Source organism: Loxodonta africana, chromosome 3 (assembly GCF_030014295.1).
Source record: "Loxodonta africana isolate mLoxAfr1 chromosome 3, mLoxAfr1.hap2, whole genome shotgun sequence".
Lineage (NCBI taxonomy): Eukaryota > Metazoa > Chordata > Mammalia > Proboscidea > Elephantidae > Loxodonta > Loxodonta africana.
Genome location: NC_087344.1, coordinates 31,280,473 through 31,301,223, shown reverse-complemented (window position 1 = coordinate 31,301,223; position 20,751 = coordinate 31,280,473). Strand labels below are relative to the sequence as shown.

General features: G+C 49.0%; 1 protein-coding gene across 1 annotated transcript; it reads left to right on the top strand.

Moving 5' to 3' along the window:
* Positions 1–711: 711 nt before the first annotated feature.
* Positions 712–20,548, top strand: LOC100657544 (cytochrome P450 4F2-like). Its single transcript, XM_064280899.1, has 12 exons — positions 712–987; positions 4,119–4,263; positions 7,085–7,138; positions 7,225–7,352; positions 9,222–9,343; positions 10,522–10,792; positions 14,402–14,468; positions 14,656–14,785; positions 18,697–18,830; positions 18,922–18,986; positions 19,153–19,235; positions 19,684–20,548. The coding sequence occupies exons 1-12, from the start codon at positions 790–792 to the stop codon at positions 19,859–19,861; spliced, it is 1,575 nt and encodes a 524-aa protein (XP_064136969.1). The 5' UTR covers positions 712–789; the 3' UTR covers positions 19,862–20,548.
* Positions 20,549–20,751: the final 203 nt, after the last annotated feature.

The window sequence follows — 20,751 nt, the reverse complement described above, 5'->3', positions numbered from 1 at the left end:
CAGTGCTGAGCTCACAGGAGGTACTCAGTGACCACACGGTATGTGCAGAGCTCTGGGAGGTAACAGATTTTCTCCTCAGCTTATAACTGAAGACATGAGTATCAGAGAAAATAAAGCAGAAGTGCCAAGTCATGGGTTTTGTTTTTTGCACGTGTGACTCAGAGCTTGTGCTTTAGGTTCCCTGGACCAGTGCTGTTCTGGGCTGGCTGCCCAGCAAAGAGGAATCAGCCAGGGCTCTGGGGATTGGATGGCTGGAATGAGTCATTTCCTACCTGCCCCTAGGGTCTAAGGACAGGCCAAAGGCAAAGAAGTCCCAAAAAGAGGCAGAGGAGGTTGTGCAGGACAAGCTGCTGGGGACAGGAGGTGCCAAGTTGGTGATGGCGGGGGTGGGGGGTGCACTGCTCATGGCTGGGTGGCTCCAGGGAGCGAGCTGACCTGGAACCACCTGATTAAAGGATAAATAGAGCCCCTGACACCTTGGTCTTGCTTTGGCTCGGGTTGGATCTTTCTGGACTTCAGCTGCACCCCTTGTCTCTCTCCCTCCACTTACCTTCCCCTGGACTTCCGTGGACTCCCTCACTCCCTCCCTCCCTCTCTGCTTCCACTTCTCACTCCACCTCTTCCCGTGGCCTTCCTGGGCCTTCTTCCCCTCTTTGATCCCATGTTTATGCATCTTAGCCCCCTACTTTGTCTCTGGAGCCCACACCCTTGGGCCCTTCCTCTACTCTGTGTCCGTCCCTCGTCTGCCTCTGAGCTCCCCATCAGCACCCCTTCTCCTTGGCCTGCAGGATGTCTCTGCTGAACCTGTCATGGCTGGGACTGTGGCCCGGGGCAGCCTCCCCGTGGCTGCTCCTGCTGCTGGCTGTGGCCTCCTGGCTCCTGGCCTGCTTCCTGGCCTGGATCTACACCTTCTATGACATCTGCCGCCGCCTCCGAAGTTTCCCGCTGCCCCCAATGAGGAACGGGTTCTTGGGACACCTGGGCCTGGTGAGTGGGACAGTAGGAAAGATCTGGGGTGTCAGGACCAGGGCAGTGAGGACAAGGGGGCTGGGGGCCAGAGGTGGGTAGAGTCTAGGACAGCAGAGCAGTGGGGGACCGTGAGGGGAGCCCCACTTTCTTCCCTCATGCCCCAATTCCACTCTTCTCTCTGACTCCCGCAATGCCTGAGTCCTTTCTCTCGTTCTTCCCTCTCGCCTTTGCCTAGACTGTTTTGGGCCATTTTCCTGCCTGTATTTCACCCATTAGTGCACCTCTGGCTACTCTGGGGGCCTCCCAGGGCAGGCTGGACAGAGCTGGACCTCCTGACTTTCCCATAGTCTCACCCTGAACGGGGGCCTCATCGGGGACACAGTCAAGGGTCCCCCCATCCGCTGCGGGGTCCACCTCTGCTGGCCCCAGGCCAGTGCCCACTCCTATGAGGGCTGCAGCTCCCCTACCCTCTCCCCAGACCCACAGGGGTACAGCTGGGCCGGGGGAGAACTGCGGGCAGTCTCCCTCACCTCTCGCCTTCCTCAGGCCACTTCCTTTTCTTATCTTGCCCTCCACCCTCAGGATATACTAATGAGCCCCACTACAGAATCCATGCTCATGGCCATTTGGAAATCATTTAGCTTTGATGAGAAATACTCATGTTCTCTTAGGCTTTCTCCACAATACAGCCAAAGAAAGATGACCATATAAATCCTACCCACCCACCGCCAAAGCGTCCTATTTTCATCCAACTCTCTGGTCAGCCCACTCTGCCATCTCCACGTGGACTAAGCATTGTCTGCTTTTGTTGCCTCAGTTTCCGCAATTGCTTGTCCACAGTCCTAGTTCAAACCCTACCCCATCATGCCATGATGACCCATGAGATGACTTACGGATGACCAGGACCTCCCTGATCTCATCCCCCAGCCAGCTGGCTGCCCCATCCTTCCTGGAGCCTTGTCTTCTCTGGCTTCCAGATACATCCTCTTGGTCTCCTGTCCCTCTCTTGGGCCTTTCTGTCTCCAGCCTTGGCTCCTTCTCACCTGACTTTTCAAAGGGGGGACTCCCGGTTGCTCTGGTCCTGAAGGGGGTTCCTTTGGCTCCTCTGTGAGGTGACCACCCACCTTGCTTGCTGATCACCCCCATAGAGCAGGGCCTGGTGGACCTGACTGAGCTGGTGGCCACCTACCCCCCAGGCCTTTAGACTGTGACTAGGCCCCATCTTCCCCTTCATCATCCTCTGCCACCCTAACACCATCTGGTCAGTCACCAACACTGCAGGTATCACCTGGAGCACGTGGTGGTGGGTGCTGTGGCTGTGGATAAAGACACCAAGCTATTCTCTTAGGTGCCCTTGGTCACCCTTGTCTTTCTCTCACCTATTTTCCAATCCCCATTGTGGTGTTTTGGACCTGAGTCCCCACCTACGGAGGACTCACCCCCCTAGCTCTGCCCTGGGGGAACCCTCAATCTTAGGAACACAGAACTAGATGGAGACACCCCAAACCTGTGTGGTCGAGGGTGGGTCAGAGGAAGAGATGAGGCTGAGCAGCCCAGTGAGGAAGTGAGGGCAAGCAGGAGGGTTTCCTGGAGGAGGGGCTGCTGGAAAGAGGAATGGGCTTTTTTAAGCCAAGAAGAGAGAGCGTATTCTGTGTGGATGAACAGCCCCAACAGAGGCTAAAGGAGAGCAAGTGAACACCTGGCCAAGTAACAAGGATCACCCAGGTCTAAAGACAAGGAAGTAATTGACCCGCCCTAGAGCTTGATTGGAGCCCTGTTGGTGTAGTGGTTAAGAACTTGGCTGCTAACGAAAAGGTCAGCAGTTCGGATCTACCAGTTGCTCCTTGGAAACATTTTGGGGCAGTTTGACTCTGTCTTATAGGGCCAGAATGAGTTGGAACTGACTTGACGGCAAATGGTTTGGTTTTGGTTTTAAACCCTAATTTGGACTTCTAGTCTCCAGAACTATGAGACAAAAAATTCTTGTTATTTAAAGCCACCTATGTGTGGTATTTCTCTTACAACAGCCCTAGGAGACCAAGAGAAAACACAAAACAAAACAAACAAAAAAGGGAACACAGACACAGACACATACAAGGGGTTACACCATGGGAGGATCTGTCAACAAGCCTAGGAACACCTAGAACCTTCAGAGAAAGCATAGTCCTGCCAGTGTCCTGATTTGGACTCCCAGGTCCGGAACTGTGAGACGATAAATTCCTGTTTTTTTAATTTAAAGCCACTCACTTTGGTATTTCTGTTAAGGTGCAAACTAGGAGACTAAGACACAGTGGGATCAGTCTGAGCTTGGGCTCCAGCTTAGCCTACTTGCTTGGGGTGCTGTAAATACTCCAGGGCTTTGCATGGGGTCTGGCTGAACTACATTCCAAGTGAGTCCATGTTTTTGTCTGTTCCCATTGGATTTGCCAAGGGGACATGTGGAAGGTCCTGTACACCTTCTCGACTGATGGACCCAGAGGCCTTGTGCATTGGTGAGGAGCAGAGAGGATGTGGAAGCAAGTTAATATGCTGGAGACCTGCAGCCACACTGCTACCTGGAGACCTCCCCTGGGGACCTCCCCTTGTGATTGTCCCAGCCCAGCATGCAGGAGGTGCTCTGTTGAGGAGGGCTGCTGTGTAATGGGCAGTCAGAGTTCATGCCTCCTCCTGTGGAGCATGCAAAGCTGGAAGGTCCCAGATCTGCAGACTTTCCCCGGTGGAGGACCCAGTGGCCTCGGTGTGGACTGCCAGGGCCCAGAGAGAATGTGGGAACAAGTCCCTATGCTATAGTCCTGAGACCCCACTGCTGCCTGCAGACCTCCCCACGGGGACCTCCCCCTGGGAATGTCCACTGTACTGTACCCACAACCAAGACAAGAAAACCCATCACCTGGAGCCAAGCTTTGTGGCTAGAGAGCGTGCCTTACCCCTCTGTTCTTGGTTATACCCTTGGACTTGGATGCTGGTGCCAGGACTTGTTCCTTTGGACGCTTGTTCCTTTGGACAGAGCAGGAGGAAGCAGGGTGTCCCTCCCTCCGGGCAGAATCCTGACAAGGTTTCACAGAGAGGCTGTGCCACCTCTGGAAGCTGAGAAGGGGTGGGCACTTGTAGCTCTTTCTGGAGAGGTGACCACTTCTGGTTATTTGCAGGGCTCCCCCACGGAGGAGGGTTTGATGGAAGTGACTCATCTGGTAGCAACCTACCCCCGGGGCTTTAAGACCTGGTTGGGCCCCATCTGCCCCATCATCACTCTGTGCCACCCCGAGATCATTCGGCCTATCATTAACGCCTCAGGTACCCACGCAGAGCTTGTGGTGGTGGGTGCCCTGTCAGCATCCAAGGGCTGCTTCCCCTCTGCTTCCAGCTTCTGGGTGGCTCTGGAAAGACCCCAGTCCCTTCCCTCTTCTCTCAGCCTTCTTTCTCTTTCTTTCATGCATTCAACAGCCCCCATCTCGTCATCTGCAACCCTACTGGTGTTCTCAATCCAGGACCAGTCCTGGAGGGACCCCCAATCATGGACAGGTGTAGTGGTTAAGAACTTGGCTGCTAACCAAAAGGTCAGCAGTTTCGATCTACCAGTTGCTCCTTGGAAACACTTTGGGGCATGTGGTCAGGAGTGGGTCCAGTGAGAGAGGTGGGCAAGAGTATCTCAGAGGAGAAGGAAGACTTCTGTTGGGCCAGGCTGGAAGGTTTCCTGGAGGAGGGATTGTTGGAGATGGGTGTGGAAAGTTGTGTAGGAATTTTTAAAGCTGGGGCACGGTGGTACAGTGGGCAGTGGTGGCTTCTGAGCCTCCTGCCAGGCCTGGCCTCCAAGCCCCTCCCGCCCAGGTGCAGTGCTATGAGGAGGGCTCTGGGCCACTACTTTCATGACATCCATCTCTGGTGGGTCAGTCCCTTCTACACCATCCTGTGACTTGTCCATCCTATGTTCATTCCTCTCCTGTTCCAGACCCCCAGATGTCTCTCCTATGATACCCCACCTCATCTCTGCTCCCTTCCTTTGCCCTCTTCCTTTTGTACTCTGGACAGGAGAATGGGCAGTGTCCAACAGGGATCGCGACTCTGTCACTAATCTGTTCAGTGACTCTGGGCAGTTACCTGACTCTGGTTGCCGAGGTCCCTTTCAGTTGTGAGTGGTAGAAACCCAACCATGTGCAGCCTAAGCAAAGAAAGAGAATCCATTGAAGTAAAAGCCCAGGGAGGGTGGCTTTCAGGCACCGCTACATCCAGGTCTCAAACAATGCCACCAGGAATCTGTCTTTATATCTTGGTTCTACTTTCCTTGTCAGTTTTACCTTAAGAAGGCTCTTTCCTCACATTGTAAATGATGATTCAACAAGCTTCATTGCAGTGGGAAAGCTCACCTTTTCTCCCAGAGTGCCCACTAACTCCCATCAACTCCCAAGACAATTGCTGGAACTCTGTTTGCCCAGTCTTGGTGGGTACGGGTCTCTCAGAGCTGTTGTTTTGAGGACACAAGCAACACAATGCCTAAGAACTCAGGCTCTAGATTCAGACAGACCTGGGCTCAGGTCTTAGACAGTCACTTACTGTCTGGGGGACTCTGGGAAAGTGAGATCATCTTTCAGAGGCTTAGGTTCCTTATGTGGAAAATGGGGGTAAAAAGAACACCAAGGAGAAGGTGGTGTTGGATGCCCAATGGGGAGAGGCCATTTCTGCCCCTGTGACTGAGGGACCCTGAATGACCATGTGTCAGGCTATAGGGCCAGGAGTGGTTTTGGTACAGAGGGGACAAACAGCTGTACAGGGGTCTCATGGTTGGGTGGATCTCTGCCTCCAACCCTTCTCTCTGGTACCTACAAGGGCATGAACTCAGTTCTCTTTGTTCCTCCCCAGATCCAGAGCTGAGAGGAGGGTCTCTGGTACACACAAGGCCTGGCCAATGCCTTTGTGGATGTGTGCTGCTGGGGGGTGGGGCCCTGGCATGTGGTTGTCCACATTTTCCACGCCACCTTCATCAAGCCTGTCCTCTTGGCCCCAGCCAGATGCCTGCTGCCCACAGCTTGCTGGCTTCAGCTGGCAGGTGACTGAGCATGCAGACAGGAGAGCTATGGGTTGGGCCTGTTGTCCCTGATGCACCTGGACCGAACTGTCTGACCCTAGTCATGTCTGGCCACGTCTAGGGTGTGTCTGTGTGATGCCTGCTGTTTGGCCATGTCGGGTGAATTTTTACACCTGGGACCATTTGGAAATGGTCTCCATCACATCTGGGGTTAGCTGAAGCCCAAGACTTCAGGGCCTCTCGAGGTCTGTCTGAGATGCCATTTGAGATTGTGCAGGTATCCTGTTGGTCATGTGGGGGCCATGTTTGGGCTTGCCCTATGTCAAGGCTGGGCTGTGCCTGGGACCCAGGGTCCTCTGTGAAGTGTCTGGGAGGTTACTTTAATCTTCTGTGAGACAGGTCCAAGATATGTACAGTCACTCCTTGGCCACATCTGGGACATTAATGAGTCCATATTTAAATTCTGTCTGGGACGTGTTTGTGTGATATTCTGAGGTCATGTCAGATGGTTCTGGTCCATATCAGGGCATGTTGTGTTGTGTTATGGACATGTTAGGGTGTGTCAGGTATGTCGTGGCCATGGTGGAGCATGTTAACACATGTTTGGACCATATCAGTGGTCTCAGATCCATGTCAGAGCATGTTATGGACATGTGAGGGTGTGACATGTATGCTGTTGCCATGTTGGGACATGTTGGTCTCATGTTAGCTGTTTTAGGTCCATGTCCGGAGATCTCAGAGGAGGGCGTGCTGTACCAGGGTGTCCTCAGTGCTAGGGTTTGGGGCTCTGCTTGGTGTTTCAGAAATGTTGGATGTAGGAGACACATCCAGGCATGTTGAGATGTGTTTTGCCATGTTAGGGTGTGTTAGCATGTTGGGGTGTCTTTGTGAGCTCTGCCTTTGCTCTTCTTTCACTGCTTCAGCCAGTTTCTGGTCCCCTCTTGGCTCACCCTGCTTCCTCTGCCCTTGGCCCCATTCCTGCTGTGCTGGGCTTGTAGCGGGGTGCAGACCTCTGGCTAGCAGCCCACACCCCCACCCAGAGTCCCTCCCTTACCTCTCTCCTTGGCCACTGATGGCACTCATTCATGTCAGCTGCCATCGCACCCAAGGATGTGATCTTCTACAGTTTCCTGAAGCCCTGGTTGGGTGAGTAACTGAAGGGGGTTGGGGATAGTCGTGGGGTCCAGAGGAAGGTGCTGCCCTTGCCCACTGCCTGTGGCTGCCCCTAACAGGGGACGGGCTCTTGCTGAGTGGCGGTGACAAGTGGAGCCACCACCGCCGCATGCTGGCACCCGCCTTTCACTTTAACATCCTGAAGCCCTACATGAAGATCTTCAACGAGAGCACGAACATCATGCATGTGAGTCCCGTGAACCCAGAGTCCCTGATGGAGCCTTGGGGGGAAGGGGCCACAAACAGATCTGGTCTGGGGTCCTGGATCTGCTGGGTGGCTTTGGGTCCATTGTTCTTCCTCGCTAAGCCTCAGCTTCCTTATCTGTAAATTGGGAATAATGATCTCCACTTTGAAGGATGTTCAAGATGACGCAATGGAATCATGTCCCTGGCACATAGTAGGTGCACAGAACCTGTTAGTGTCTATGTTCCCCTCTCTGAATCCTGTTATAGTGTTGATGATAATGGTGAAAACTGTATAGTAGCTATTGCTGAGTAACGAACCCCTTTGAAACTCAGTGGCTTAAAATAATTAACATTTGCTGTTGCTCATGAGTCTCCTGGTCAGTTGGGCCATTTTCCTGATCTTGGCTGGGTTCCCTCATGCATCTGTGGTCAGGTATGGATCAGGTAGGCAGCTCTTCTGACCCAGTCTGGGCTCTTTCACATGTTTGGGACTCAGCTGGCTACAGGCTGATCTAGGATGACCTTGACTGGAAACCAGTGGTCTCCTCCATGTGGTTTCTCGCCCTCTAGCTGGCAGCCCAAGCTTGTTCACATGGTGAAGGCATGGTTCCAAGAGAGTGAGATGAAGCTGCAATGCCTCTTGAAGTCTAGGTTTACAATTATAACACCATCATTTTCCCCAGGTTTTATTAGCTTCAACAAGTCCCACAGCCACCCCAGAATCAAAGGGTGGGGGAATAGTCTCCTCCTCCTAATAGAAGTTGCTGCAAAGGCACATTGCAAAGGGTGTGGATTTAGGGAGAGGTAAGAAATAGGAAATAAGTGTCTGGGATTTGCAAGCTGATAAGTTAGGTTGTTACTATTTCATGGATTCTGCTAGAAGATGTGAGTTTCCTGGGTCAGCAATAAAGAATTTTTTTATTCACAGCACAGCAGGAAGTATGTGCTTCATGTTGGTTTGTATCCTTTCCCCAAGCCACCCAAATCCCACGGGAGCAACAGAGGTGGACCTAGATGGATGCAGTATGTTGTAATACTGGGGAGGAACATTGAGCTTAGGGAATCTGCAATTTTCATAGTAAGCAGAACAAAGCCTGATTTTTGCCTAAGGGAAGACATTTCCTCATCCCTCATGTTATTCTTCACAAAGACATGTCTGAAAAGTGGCCCAAGTAAAAACCATAACGGCCTTGGATTCTTGATATACCCAGGAAGAATGTGTAGGGATGCTAAGGGCCATGGAAGACTGCCTCTCCCAATACAGGGGATATTTTTGCAGTAAATCTAGAACAAGGATTATGATGTTGAAGATGATGCAAGCTAGCGTTTATTGAGCACTCACAATATGCCAGAAACTGTGTACCATTTCATGACATATACCGACTAATTCAATTCTCAAAACCCTATGAGGCACAGATGGTTATTTTTGCTCCATTACAGGTGATACTATGGCTCAGAGAGATTAGGCAGCTTATCCATGTTCACTCAGCTAGTAAGTGGGCTAGTAAGTGGTGAAGCTGGAATTCCACCCTGCTTTATATGACACTGAGGAAAGACACCTTAACTCTTAGTGAACATTTAACAGTGGGGGACCAAGGGGAAATAATGGGTTGATCAAGGGCACATAGAACATAAGAGGCAGAGCTGGGACTTGAACCCAGGTCTCCTGACTCACACCAGTGAGGTCTTCACATCTTAATAGTGACCGCTTTCACTGTCACTCAAGCCTGGTCCACTCTGGAGATGGGTGCCTTGGATGGAGGACCAGGAGGTTGGGTTCTGGGTGGAGTTCATCTTGGTGACTGGGGCTAAGGGGGAGGCCCCAGAGGAGGCAGAGCACAGACCCAGCTCTGCCCCCTTTTCTTTCCAGGCCAAATGGAAGCACCTGGTCTCTGGTGGCAGCACCCGTCTGGACATGTTTGAGCACATCAGCCTCATGACCCTGGACAGTCTGCAAAAATGTGTCTTCAGCTTTGACAGCCACTGCCAGGAGTGAGTCCTAAACCTAGATCTGGGAACTTGGGCCGTTGACCCAAGGGAGTAAGTGGAGAGGGAGGACTGGCCAGGGCAATCAGAAGTGCCTTCTTGGAGGAGGTGGATCAGAGCTGGGCATCGAAGGACAGGGAATGGGAGAGAAAGAAAGGTCCTTTCAGGTAGGTGGCAATATTTGAGTAAAGACAAGAAGGCTGGGATGAGCAGAGCATGTGCAACAGATAGTGAGAGGACACATTGGAAATGAGGTTGGAAAGGTAAGGAGGGGCTGGATCTTTAGGATATTAAGAAACTAGGCAAAGAGGTATGTACTTAATCTTGGGGTCTCCAATGGAGTCACGGAAGGCATTTGAGCAGATGAGGGGCATGTTCAGAAATGAGCTTTAGAAATCTGTGTCTGTGGAAGACCAACTGTCATGTAGACACTGGATGGCGTTGACATTGGATGGATGGAGACCAGGCAGGAGTCTGGGCCCATGGACAAGATGAAAGAGGATGAAGTATGAGGTACATAGACAGTTTAGGAAGGAGACAGGGCTGGTGAGAGTGATGAGCATAATGCCCAAGCTGTCCTTGGTGACTGGGGCCTGGAGCCAGCTCCCACGGATGGGGGTGTAGGAGAGAGAAAAATGTGAAGAGTCATATCTCCTGGCTTATTCCCACCATGCATCTTTGGGGTCTTCTTCTCCTGGATGTTCAGTTTCACAATGTCTCCGTGGAGTCATGGAAGGCATTTGAGCAGATGAGGGGCATATTCAGAGATGAGCTTTAGAAATCTGTGTCTGTGGACTACCAACTGTTGTGTAGACACTGGATGGTGTTGCCATTGAATAGGAGATCAGGCAGGAGTCTGGGCCCATGCATGAGGTGGGAGAAGATGAAGTGTGAACTGCATGGACAGTTTGGGAAGGAGAAGGGGCTGGTGAGAGTGATGACCATGATGGCCAAGCTCTCCCTTGTGACTGTGTTCTGGAGGCAGCTCCCGGGGATGGGGATGCAGGGAGAGAAGAAAATGTGGAGAGTCATATCTCCTGGCTCATTCCCACCATGCATCTTTGGGGCCATCTTCTCCTCGATGCTCTCATCACGAGAGTTAGAGCCTTGGTCCCAGGTGGGAGGTTCACTCTGGGCTTTAGGTGTGTGAAGTTGCTGCCTTCCTTCTTGTCTTCGTCCTGTAGGAAGCCCAGTGAATATATTGCTGCCATCTTGGAGCTCAGCGCCCTTGTGTCGAAACGGATCCGGCAGATCTCACTGCATTTCGACTTCCTGTATCACCTCACTCCTGATGGGCGGCGCTTCCGCAGGGCCTGCCGCCTGGTGCATGACTTCACAGATGCTGCCATCCAGGAGCGGCGCCGCACCCTCTCAGAACACGGTGTTGATGACTTCCTCAAGGCTAAGACCAAGGCCAAGACTTTGGACTTCATTGATGTGCTCCTGCTGAGCAAGGTTAGTGTCTGTAGGTTCTGGTTTGAGAAATGGGCAAAACCTCAATTTCAGATGTCAGATAGAGGAACTCGAATGTGATTCAGAGGGTACTGGGGAGCCATGGAAGATGCTTGAGGAAGGGAGGGTCATGTATCAGATGTTTTAGAGATGAATGCAACCTGCAGGGAATGCTAATCTTGAATTGTGAAGGGCCTGAGATTTTAGTCTACTTACAAACTAGTAAGTTACACAGACATGGTGTGTGCATGTTTACTTAATATGTAACATATAATATCCCAAACTAAACCCAGTGCCGCCGAGTTGATTCCGACTCACAGCGACCCTGTAGGACGGAGTAGAACTACCGCATAAAATTCCAAGGAACGCCTGGTGGATTCGAACTGCTGACCCTCTGGTTGGCAGCCGTAGCACTTAACCACTATGCCACCAGGGTTTCCTATAACATATGATATAGCTGTGCAAACCCTGGTGGCGTAGTGGGTAAGTGGTACAGCTGCTAACCAAAGGTCTGCAGTTCAAATCCGCCAGGCGCTCCTTGGAAACTCTATGGAGCGGTTCTACTCTGTCCTATAGGGTTGCTGTGAGTCAGAATCAACTCGACAGCAGTGAGTTTTTTTAATGTAGCTGTTATTACTAGTGTTGCCCCTACTCCTATCTATAACAGAACGAAACATTGCTCAATCCTGTGCTATCTTCACAAGTGTTGGTGTGCTTGAATCCATTGTTGTAGGCACTGTGTATTTTGATAACCTTCCATCGTTTTGGTTCGGTCCATCCTAGGGGGCTCATCTTCCAGCACTATACCAGACAATGTTCTATTGTGATTCAAACGGTTTTCACTGGCTAAATTTTGGAAGTAGATTGCCAGGGCTTTCTTCCTAGTCTGTCTTAGTCTCAAAGCTCTGCTGAAACCTGTCCACCATGGCTGACCCTGTTGGTATTTGAAATAACTGTGGCATAGCCTCCAGCATCATAGCAATATTTAAGGCACCAGAGTACAACAGACTGACAGATAGGTAGTAGATACACACACACACACATGCACACAAATATAATATCAAAGCAGACCATTTATTTCACAGTAATAACAGCATCTAAAGTAGCATCATAGTGCTGGCTCCCCATTTCTAAATGATCCCAAGGGCCAATTATTCAACTGTATGTGCCACAGAGTTTGCACCATTGGAGATGACCCCAACATTATCAGTCCTGTAGCTTATATAGAAAAGATGGCATATCTGCCCTCCTCTCCCCCAAAGAGACAGAGGGGAGAGTGGGGTAGTGACCTGTGCTCTTGTGTATAAATCTAAGTCTCTAGGTTTACAACCCCTGACATGTAAGCAAATGCCTCTTGGGGAGATAAGATTGGACTCTATGGACTTATTACCCTAGGTTGTGAGCAAATGGCTCTGGAACAACCCTCACTCTTTAACATTAGGGACATTTAGTCATTCAGTGTAAAACAGGGTGCCAGTGATTTTTTCTCAGAAAGCCCTCGTCACGCAGAAACACGGCAATACTCATGGAACTTTCAATCCTCCCACTAGGCACAAAACAGAAGGCAAGGAGAACAGGGAGAAGGCGTGTGGGAAGAGAGCTTTGGGGATGGTCAGGAAGACATGTTTAGGACTGCAGGGTGGGTTGGGTTTCTGGATGGAAGATGAATCTTTGCAGATGGTCTCAGCCACAGTGTAGGCTCCAACTCTTGGTGACCCTGTGCCCAACAGAATGAAACATTGGCTTGTTTTGTGCCATCTTCACAGTTGTTGGTGTACTTGAATCCATTGTTGTGGCCACTTTGTATTTTATGTGGTCTCCCAACCTAGGGGTCTATTCTTCCAGCACTGTATGGGACGATGTTCTTTTGTGATACTTAGGGTTTTCACTGGTTAATTTTGGAAGTAGATTGCCAAGCCACTCTTCCTGGTCTGTCTTAGTCTAGAACCTCCTCTGAAACCTGTCCACCATGGGTGACCCTGCTGGAATTTGAAATACCAGTGGCATAGCTTCCAGCAACACAGCAACATGCAAGTCACCATAGTACAGCAGACTGGCAGATGGGTAGTAGATATGTGTGTGTGTGTGTACATATACATACATATATATATGTGTATATATATGTATACGTTTTATATCGGACTCTTGGGTTAAAGTAGATCATTTATTTCACAGCAATAACAGCATCCAGAGTAGCATCATAGTGCTGATTTTCCAGTTCCAAATTATCACAAGGTCCACAAGATGTTGGCCCAATTATTCATCTGTATAAGCTAAGAGTTTGCACCATAGGAGATGACCCCCACAGTATCAGTCTTTTAGTTCATATAGAATAGGTGGCACATCTGCCCTCCTCTCCTCCAGAGAGCTAGAGAGGGGAGAGTGAGTGAGGTTTGTTCTGGAGTATAAACAAATACTCTCCAGAGAGAGGGCAAAGTCTCTAGGTTTACAACTCCTGACATGTAAGCAAATGCCTCTCGGGGAGATAAGACGGAACTCTATGGACTTACTACCGTAGGGTGTGAGCAAATGGCTCTGGAGCCACCCTCAGTCTCTCACATTCAGGAGTAGTTATCGTTCAGTGTAAGCTAGTTGCCTTCAATAGCTGTACAAAGAATAAGGAAGACCAAAGAAGAATTGATGCCTTTGAATTATGGTATTGGTGAAGAATGTGGAGTATACTACGATGGACGGCGAGAAAAATGAACAAATCTGTCTCGGAAGAAGTATGACTAGAATGCTCCTTAGAGGCAAGGGTGCTGAGACTTCTTTGAACATACTGTGAACATGGAAATAGTAGGAATCTGTCACTGGAGAAGAACATCACGTTTGGTAAAGTTGAACAACCAGTAAAGTAGAGGGTCATTGAAAAAGAGGAAGACCCTCAGTGAGATGGATTGACATAGTGGCTGCAACAAGGGGCTCAAGCATAACAGTGATTATAAGGATTGAGCAGGATCGGGCAGTGTTTCGTTCTTTGTATATAGGGCCACTGAGTTGGAACAGGGCACCTAAGAACACAACAAGGTTGCCGGTGATTTTTTTTTCTCAGAAAGCCTTCATCATGCAGAAACATGGAAACATTAATGGAGCCTTCAGTCCTCCCACTAGGTGTAAAACAGGTGGCAAGGAGAAAAGGAAGGAGGCCTATGGGGAGAGGGCTTTAGAAATGACGAGGAAGGGGATGGTTCTAGGACTGCAGGGTGAGCATCAGTTTCTGGATGGTAGAGGAATCTTTGCAGATGGTCTCAGCTGGAGTGTCCGCTCCCACTTGTGGTGACTCTGCACCCAACAACACAGAAATGTTGCCCGGTCCTGCGTCATCTTCACAATAGCTGGTGTTCTTGAGTCCACTGTTGTGGCCACTGTGTATTTTTAGTGTCTTCCAACCTTGGGGACTCATCTTACAGCACTATATCGGACAATGTTCTGTTGTGATCGTTAGGGTTTTCATTGATTAATTTTCAGAAGTAGATTGCCAGGCTTCCTAGTCTGCCTTAGTCCGAAAGCTCCACTGAAACCTGACCACTGGGTATGACTCTGGAGGTTCGGCTCAGAGACCCTTACAGCTGATGCGACTCAAGAATAATGGTGGTCTTGCCTTCTTTCCAGGATGAAGATGGGAAGGAGTTGTCAGATGAGGACATCCGAGCAGAAGCTGACACCTTCATGTTCGAGGGTGAGGGTCCCAGCATGGGGTTGCATTGGGGGCAGGTGTCTGTCATTTCCAGGGACTTGGTGGGTGGGCCCTGGACCACCGCATCATGCTCCACCCTCCTTTGTCCTCCTTGAGGACCTCAGTGCAAGATGTCTGTCTTCTGGTACTGAAGCAGCCCAGTGACCCAAGTCTCCCTGGCTTCTGTCAGGCCATGACACCACGGCCAGTGGCATCTCCTGGGTCCTATACAACCTTGCCAAGCACCCGGAATACCAGGAGCGTTGCCGGCAGGAGGTGCGAGAGCTCCTGAGGGACCGCCAACCAGAGGAGATTGAATGGTGAGTGCATGAACTCGTCACCTGTTCCCCCAAGCACTTTTCCTTGGCTCTGGTGGGGATGAGGGAAGATCTTTCTACTGATTCTGTCCTAATTGCTTAGTGAGAATAGGAGCAGAGGCCACATGCAAGGCCTGATACCCAGCATGGTCAGGAGGGGAAAGGTTGTGGCTTTCGAGTCCGTAAGATCTGGTCTGTTGGGAGAACAGCGACAACGTATGAGGGCGGTTGTCACTTAGCCCGTGTTCAGTAAACAAACTTCCCCTCCACCTCCCTTGTTTTTCTCCTTGAAATCACAGTTTTTCAAAGATCTTTACTCCCTTGGATGTTTGCCCTTCTCCCACCCCCTAATTTCTACCCTAATTTCCAGTCCAGGGATTCACATGGGACATCTGGGGGTAAAAGTCTTCCATTTCTTGTCCAGGAACACCTGCATCAGTATCCATCCAGTCCTCACCCAGCAGACACTCCTTCACTGTGCCCAACTCAACCTCCATCCCCAACGCTATGCCCAGCTCCATTCTGTGTCCTGGAATCCCAGGAAGGACCCGTTCCCAGTTCCCATATTCCAGGAGTTCCCAGCCTGGTGTGGGAACAGTCCCAGGCCAGGATAGTCCCAGCTTTCATGGATAGGACTGAGGTTGAAATAGAGAAGAAGCCTCAACTGAGAAACCATTTAGGTGCAATTGGGAAGAATGCTCTAAGCTAAGGAAATTGCCTGGGCAAAGGCTGAGGAAAGAGACAGAGATAGAGATGGGGGAGAGGGGAAGGAGAGGAATCTAATTAGTTAGACAAACTACCAAACCAAACAAAAACCAAAGCAGTCGCTGTCACATTGATTCCAACTCATGGCAACCCCATGTGTCTCAGAGTAGAACTGCTCACAGGGTTTCAATGGCTGTGATGTTTTGGAAGTATTTTTTTTTTCAGATTTCTTTATAAGAATTAGTTATATATTAAAAATTAATCCTTTTTCTGTTTCGTATTGCAAAAGATGGACTTTAGACACCTTGTTAGTTTTTATGAAGTCAAATTTATCCATCTTTTCTTTCTAGCCAAACTATCCATCCATTCTCCAGGGTTTTGTGGAATGGCCTTCTTTATTGGATGTTAAGTTTTTACCCATTCATGTGTCTGTGTCTTAGCTTTCTAGTCTGCCCCCTGAATGGATTATCCTGTTCTTGCAACAGTACCACACTGTTTTGTTTATTACAGCTTTGCAACAGGTCTTAAATGTGGTAGAATGAGTTTCCTGTCTTTAGTCTTTAATTTTTAAATTGTCCAAGCTTTTCATGATCTTTTATTCTTCCACAGAAATTTTAAAGTAAGTTTGTCAAGTTCCTAAGAAAATCAGCTGGAACTTTATTTATATTGAGTATATGATCTATTGGTGGAAAGTGGAATGCTTTGCTATATTAATACATCCTATTCCAGGGTATAGATGGATATCCAGTTATTCAAATAACCATATCGTTTTTTAATAGAGTAGAAAATGTCTGCTTAGAGATCTTAGGCATGCTTTATTAAATGAACCCTTTGATACTTTCATCACTATGGGGAATAGAATCTTCTATTGGTATTTCATTTGGATTGAGTCAGATTTATAAGTGCATTTGGAATATAGACCTTTCACATGTCTTGTTAAATTTAACCCAGGTATTTTATATTATTATTATTAGCATCTTTTGTTTTCTTTATTACCAGTTAGTTAGTATTATTATCATTTATAACAGGTTAGTGTTATATACATACCAGTTATCTACATAGAAAAATCTGTGATTTATGTATATAAATTTTGTGCCCAGCAAACTTAGTAAATACTTAGGATGTTATTTTGTACCTTGGGGAAAATATGGATCATTTAATAAAAAACCTCTGGGACTATTGGAAAGTTGCTTGGAAAAAAGTTAATTCAACTGATTCTCATTTCTTATAACAATATAACATCCTGATAAAGGAAAGCTTTAAAATTAAAAGAGGAAGTCTTAAAAGCTCTAGAAGAAATCATGTGAAAGCTATTTGATAGCGAAGGTCCTATTTTGACACAAGTTTGAGGAGGTATACAAGAAGAGACACACTGTCAAATTAAAAAGATACAGAGGAGTGTATAGTGTATAGTATGCTACTGCACCCTCTCCTCATCTATCAACACAGTTAGCTTCCAAAGACTAGGTTGTTATGCAAAGTTGGCATTATGTGAAAATGGAGGATGACCACATCCAATCGCAGAAATGGAGGATGACTACATCAGTATAAAAAAAAATTTTTTTTTTTTACAACCGCTAAATTACATCATTACATAACTGCCAAACCTCTGAGAATCATGGTCCAATCAAGGTGATACATAACATTAATCACCAAAGCCAGCATTACTCTCACCTCATAACTGGCCATTTGTTAGTGCCAGACATACACCGCTAATGTGCAAAATAGTCAGATAGTAGATTTTTTACTATTGTCGTAAGTGCAAAATGATGGATAATGAAAGTGTCAATAAGCGAGGAGAAGGTGTATATAGTTTCTTGAGATGCAAAAAAGTATCTCTGGAAGGGCACATAACGAAATAATAACCTGGGAAACCTGTGGGGAGGGAATGTGTGTGGTGCTGGGCTATACAGGTGCTCTTTCATAGTTTTTGAAATTTGAATCATTTGACTGTATCAGTGACTTAAAAATGTAAATAGCCATACAAAAAAAGAAAGGGATCAAAAAAATTCAGCCCCCTTACTGAATTCTTGATGTCCCTGGGTGGTGAAAATAATTTACACACACAGCTTCTGACTGAAAGGTTGGAGGTTCAGGTTCACCCAGAGGTACCTTGGAAGAAAGGCCTGATGAGCTACATCTGAAAAATCAGTTGTTGAATAGCTTGTGGAATACAGGTCTACTCTGACACACCTGGGGTCTCTAGGAGGCAGAATAACTCAGTGGCAACTGAAACTAGTTACTGAATCCTCACTGTTGGTGAAAGTTTTCCAGTTGATTCTCTCGCTTTCCAAGTATAAAACCACTAATTGCCAGTACAGATACATTTTCCCCACATTTCTAATAGCTATACTTTTTTTTTCTTGTCTCGTTGCATCAGCTACTATCTCCAGTAGGGTGTTAAGTAGGAGTAGAATTTGGATATGTTTACATCGTTTCTTACTCATTTACCTTTTGATTTTTCTCTCTTACCATAAATAATATTTTATTTTTCTATAAATTTGTCAGCCTTTTCCGGGATGGCTTTTGGGTGTTGTGGTTTGCTGAGAAAGGCTGCTAAAAACACCTAGCTAAATTTTCTCTGGGACTTATGTGATTATATTGCTTTTCTAATGCTTCGTCTTTTTTTTTCTTTCTTTCTTAATTTTACTGTGGTGAAAATGTACATAATAAAACATACACTACCTCAACAATTTCTGCATGTATAATTCAGTAACACTGATTACATTCTTCAAGCTGTGAGATCATTCTTGCTATCCTTTTCCAAATCATTTCACCACCATTAACATAACCTCAAGGTCCCCTATGCAAAAATTCTGTCCTGTCCCCCTCCCTCCAACCGCTGGTAACCACTAGTAATCTTTGGTTTCCCTATATTTGCTTATCTCATATAAGTGAGACCATATAGTATTTGTCCTTTTGTGACTGATTTATTTTGGTCAGCATGATGTTTTCAAAGTTCATTTATGTAGTAGCATGCATCAGGACTTCATTTCTCTTTATGGATAAGTAGTATTCCATTCTGTGTATATACCATGTTTTGCTTATCTATTCATCCCATGCTTAATCTTTGATAAATCTGGAATTAATATTGTTATAAGGAGTGAAGGTCAGAGAGAGATGGTAAAAAAAAAAAAAAAGTGTCACCAGACGGCGGGGCCTGGGGGAGTCTTTGCTCTCAGGTTAATTGTTGGGGTGGGGTTCCTCAGGGATGACCTGACCCAGCTGCCCTTCTTGACCATGTGCATCAAGGAAAGTCTGCGGATGTATCCTTCAGTTACTGCCATCGCACGTTGCTGTACCCAGGACATAGTATTTCCAGATGGCCGGATCATCCCCAAAGGTGCCCACCCTGGCAAGGGGGAGGTCCCAGGCAGGAAGGGGAGCCCACCAGGCAGTGGGGATCTCCATCTGACTGCCTCCTCCTCCCACAGGTATCATCTGCCTCATCAGCATCTTTGGGACCCATCACAACCCCTCTGTGTGGCCGAACCCTGAGGTGCCGCCCTTGCCCACCCATCCTTATCCACTGAAGGAACCTGGGGAAGGGGCAGGGTCCTGAGTGGGGAGTCAGACACTGCATGTGGCACTCTACAAGCATCTGCCTTTCCCGGGTGGTGTGTCTTGGGAGACCTCACCCAACAGTCCTGTCTCCCCACCCCCAGGTCTATGACCCCTTCCGCTTCGACTTAGACAACAGTGAGAAGAGGTCGCCTCTGGCTTTTATTCCCTTCTCTGCAGGTCCCAGGTGAGATGTGCAGGCGACTGAGGGAGGATGGGGTGAGATATGGGGGGAGCGTCTGCGACTTCGTCTAGGCCTGATTTGTGTGTGTGTGTTTGTGTGTGTGTCTGTGTGTGCGTGTGTGGAGAGCTTCCAGTGGTCCAAGTTCCAGCCCCCTTCCTTCTCCACCCCCTGAGATTTGGACAAGGATGTGGGGGAACGGAGGTGGGATTCAAGGAGGGGTCCCTGGGTGTTCAGAGCCCCTCCCCATCTGCTGTTCTGAGTAAGTGGTTGGAGTCTGGGCCAAGCTCAGGGGACCCACGGAAGCCCTCATGGGGGTCCCCGGTTCGGTCACCCCCTCTTTATCCCTTGAGCTGATCAGGGCGGGATGGGAGTGGGGGTCCTGGGCCAGATTCCAGAAACAGTAAGGCCCGGACAGGGACCTGGGCTAAATGAGACCCCGTCCTGTTGGCAGGAACTGCATCGGGCAGACGTTCGCCATGACCGAGATGAAGGTGGTCCTGGCGCTCACGCTGCTGCGCTTCCGTGTCCTGCCAGATGACGCTGAGCCTCGGAGGAAACCGGAGCTGATCCTGCGCGCTGAGGATGGGCTGTGGCTGCGGGTGGAGCCGCTGGGTGGGGGTCAGAAATAAGCCACGCTGACCCTTAGTTCCGCCCCTACTCACCCACCTACCTTAGGAGACTCCCAGGAATAAAACTTTGTTGTCACTTCTACCTTAGTCTCCCTAGGAGTCAGCAGGGGTGCTTGGGGACCGCAGGACTGTGGGTGGGAGTGATTGGGTGGAGAAGGGCCCAGTCACTCGGAGCTCAAGACCCACCTTGCTGCCCGCGGGTTCTCCCAGATCCAGATCATGGAATTAACCTGTGGACAGCAGGGAGCCATGGGAGGTGTAGAGCAGGAGAGACACCAGGGTTGAGGATGGACTTAAGGGATAAGATTGAGGCCCTGAGTCAGGGAAGGGAACCCATAGTGGCAGATCCCTTCTTCTGGCTCCTGGGATCCCCCAGGACACAGGCCCCTGGTTAGCCCAGCATACAAGCGGAGGGGGGCATCCAGAGCCCACACCCAGGCAGCCTGTCCAGGACTGTTTATTCCCTCCCTGTTGTTGCCAACGACCACCCTCCTCTTCATGTCCACCCATCCCAGCTGGTCCTGGGTGACCCCCTTCCCCTGCCTTCAGGAGCCCCTTCCTCCTCTGGCCCCCTGGTGCCTAGGCAGCCTGGCCAGTAGATACAGGGTGAGCCCCGTGTGTGTCCAGCGATCTCACGGGAGAGTCAGCAGGAGGCTCATCCCGTCTTTCACTTCAGGTTCCTCTTTTTTTCCCATTATAAGCTGGCAGGATCAGCTTTGGCTCATCTCGGAGTAGTGGGGGCAAGGTATCTTGATTCAAGTCTCAGCTCTGCTGTGTAACTTTGGAAAAGTGAATTTCCCTTCCTGTGCCTCAGTTTCCTCATCTGTATAATGAGGATAATAGCAATACCTACCTCAGGTGGTCCCAGGAACTGAATGTGAAGGACCCTG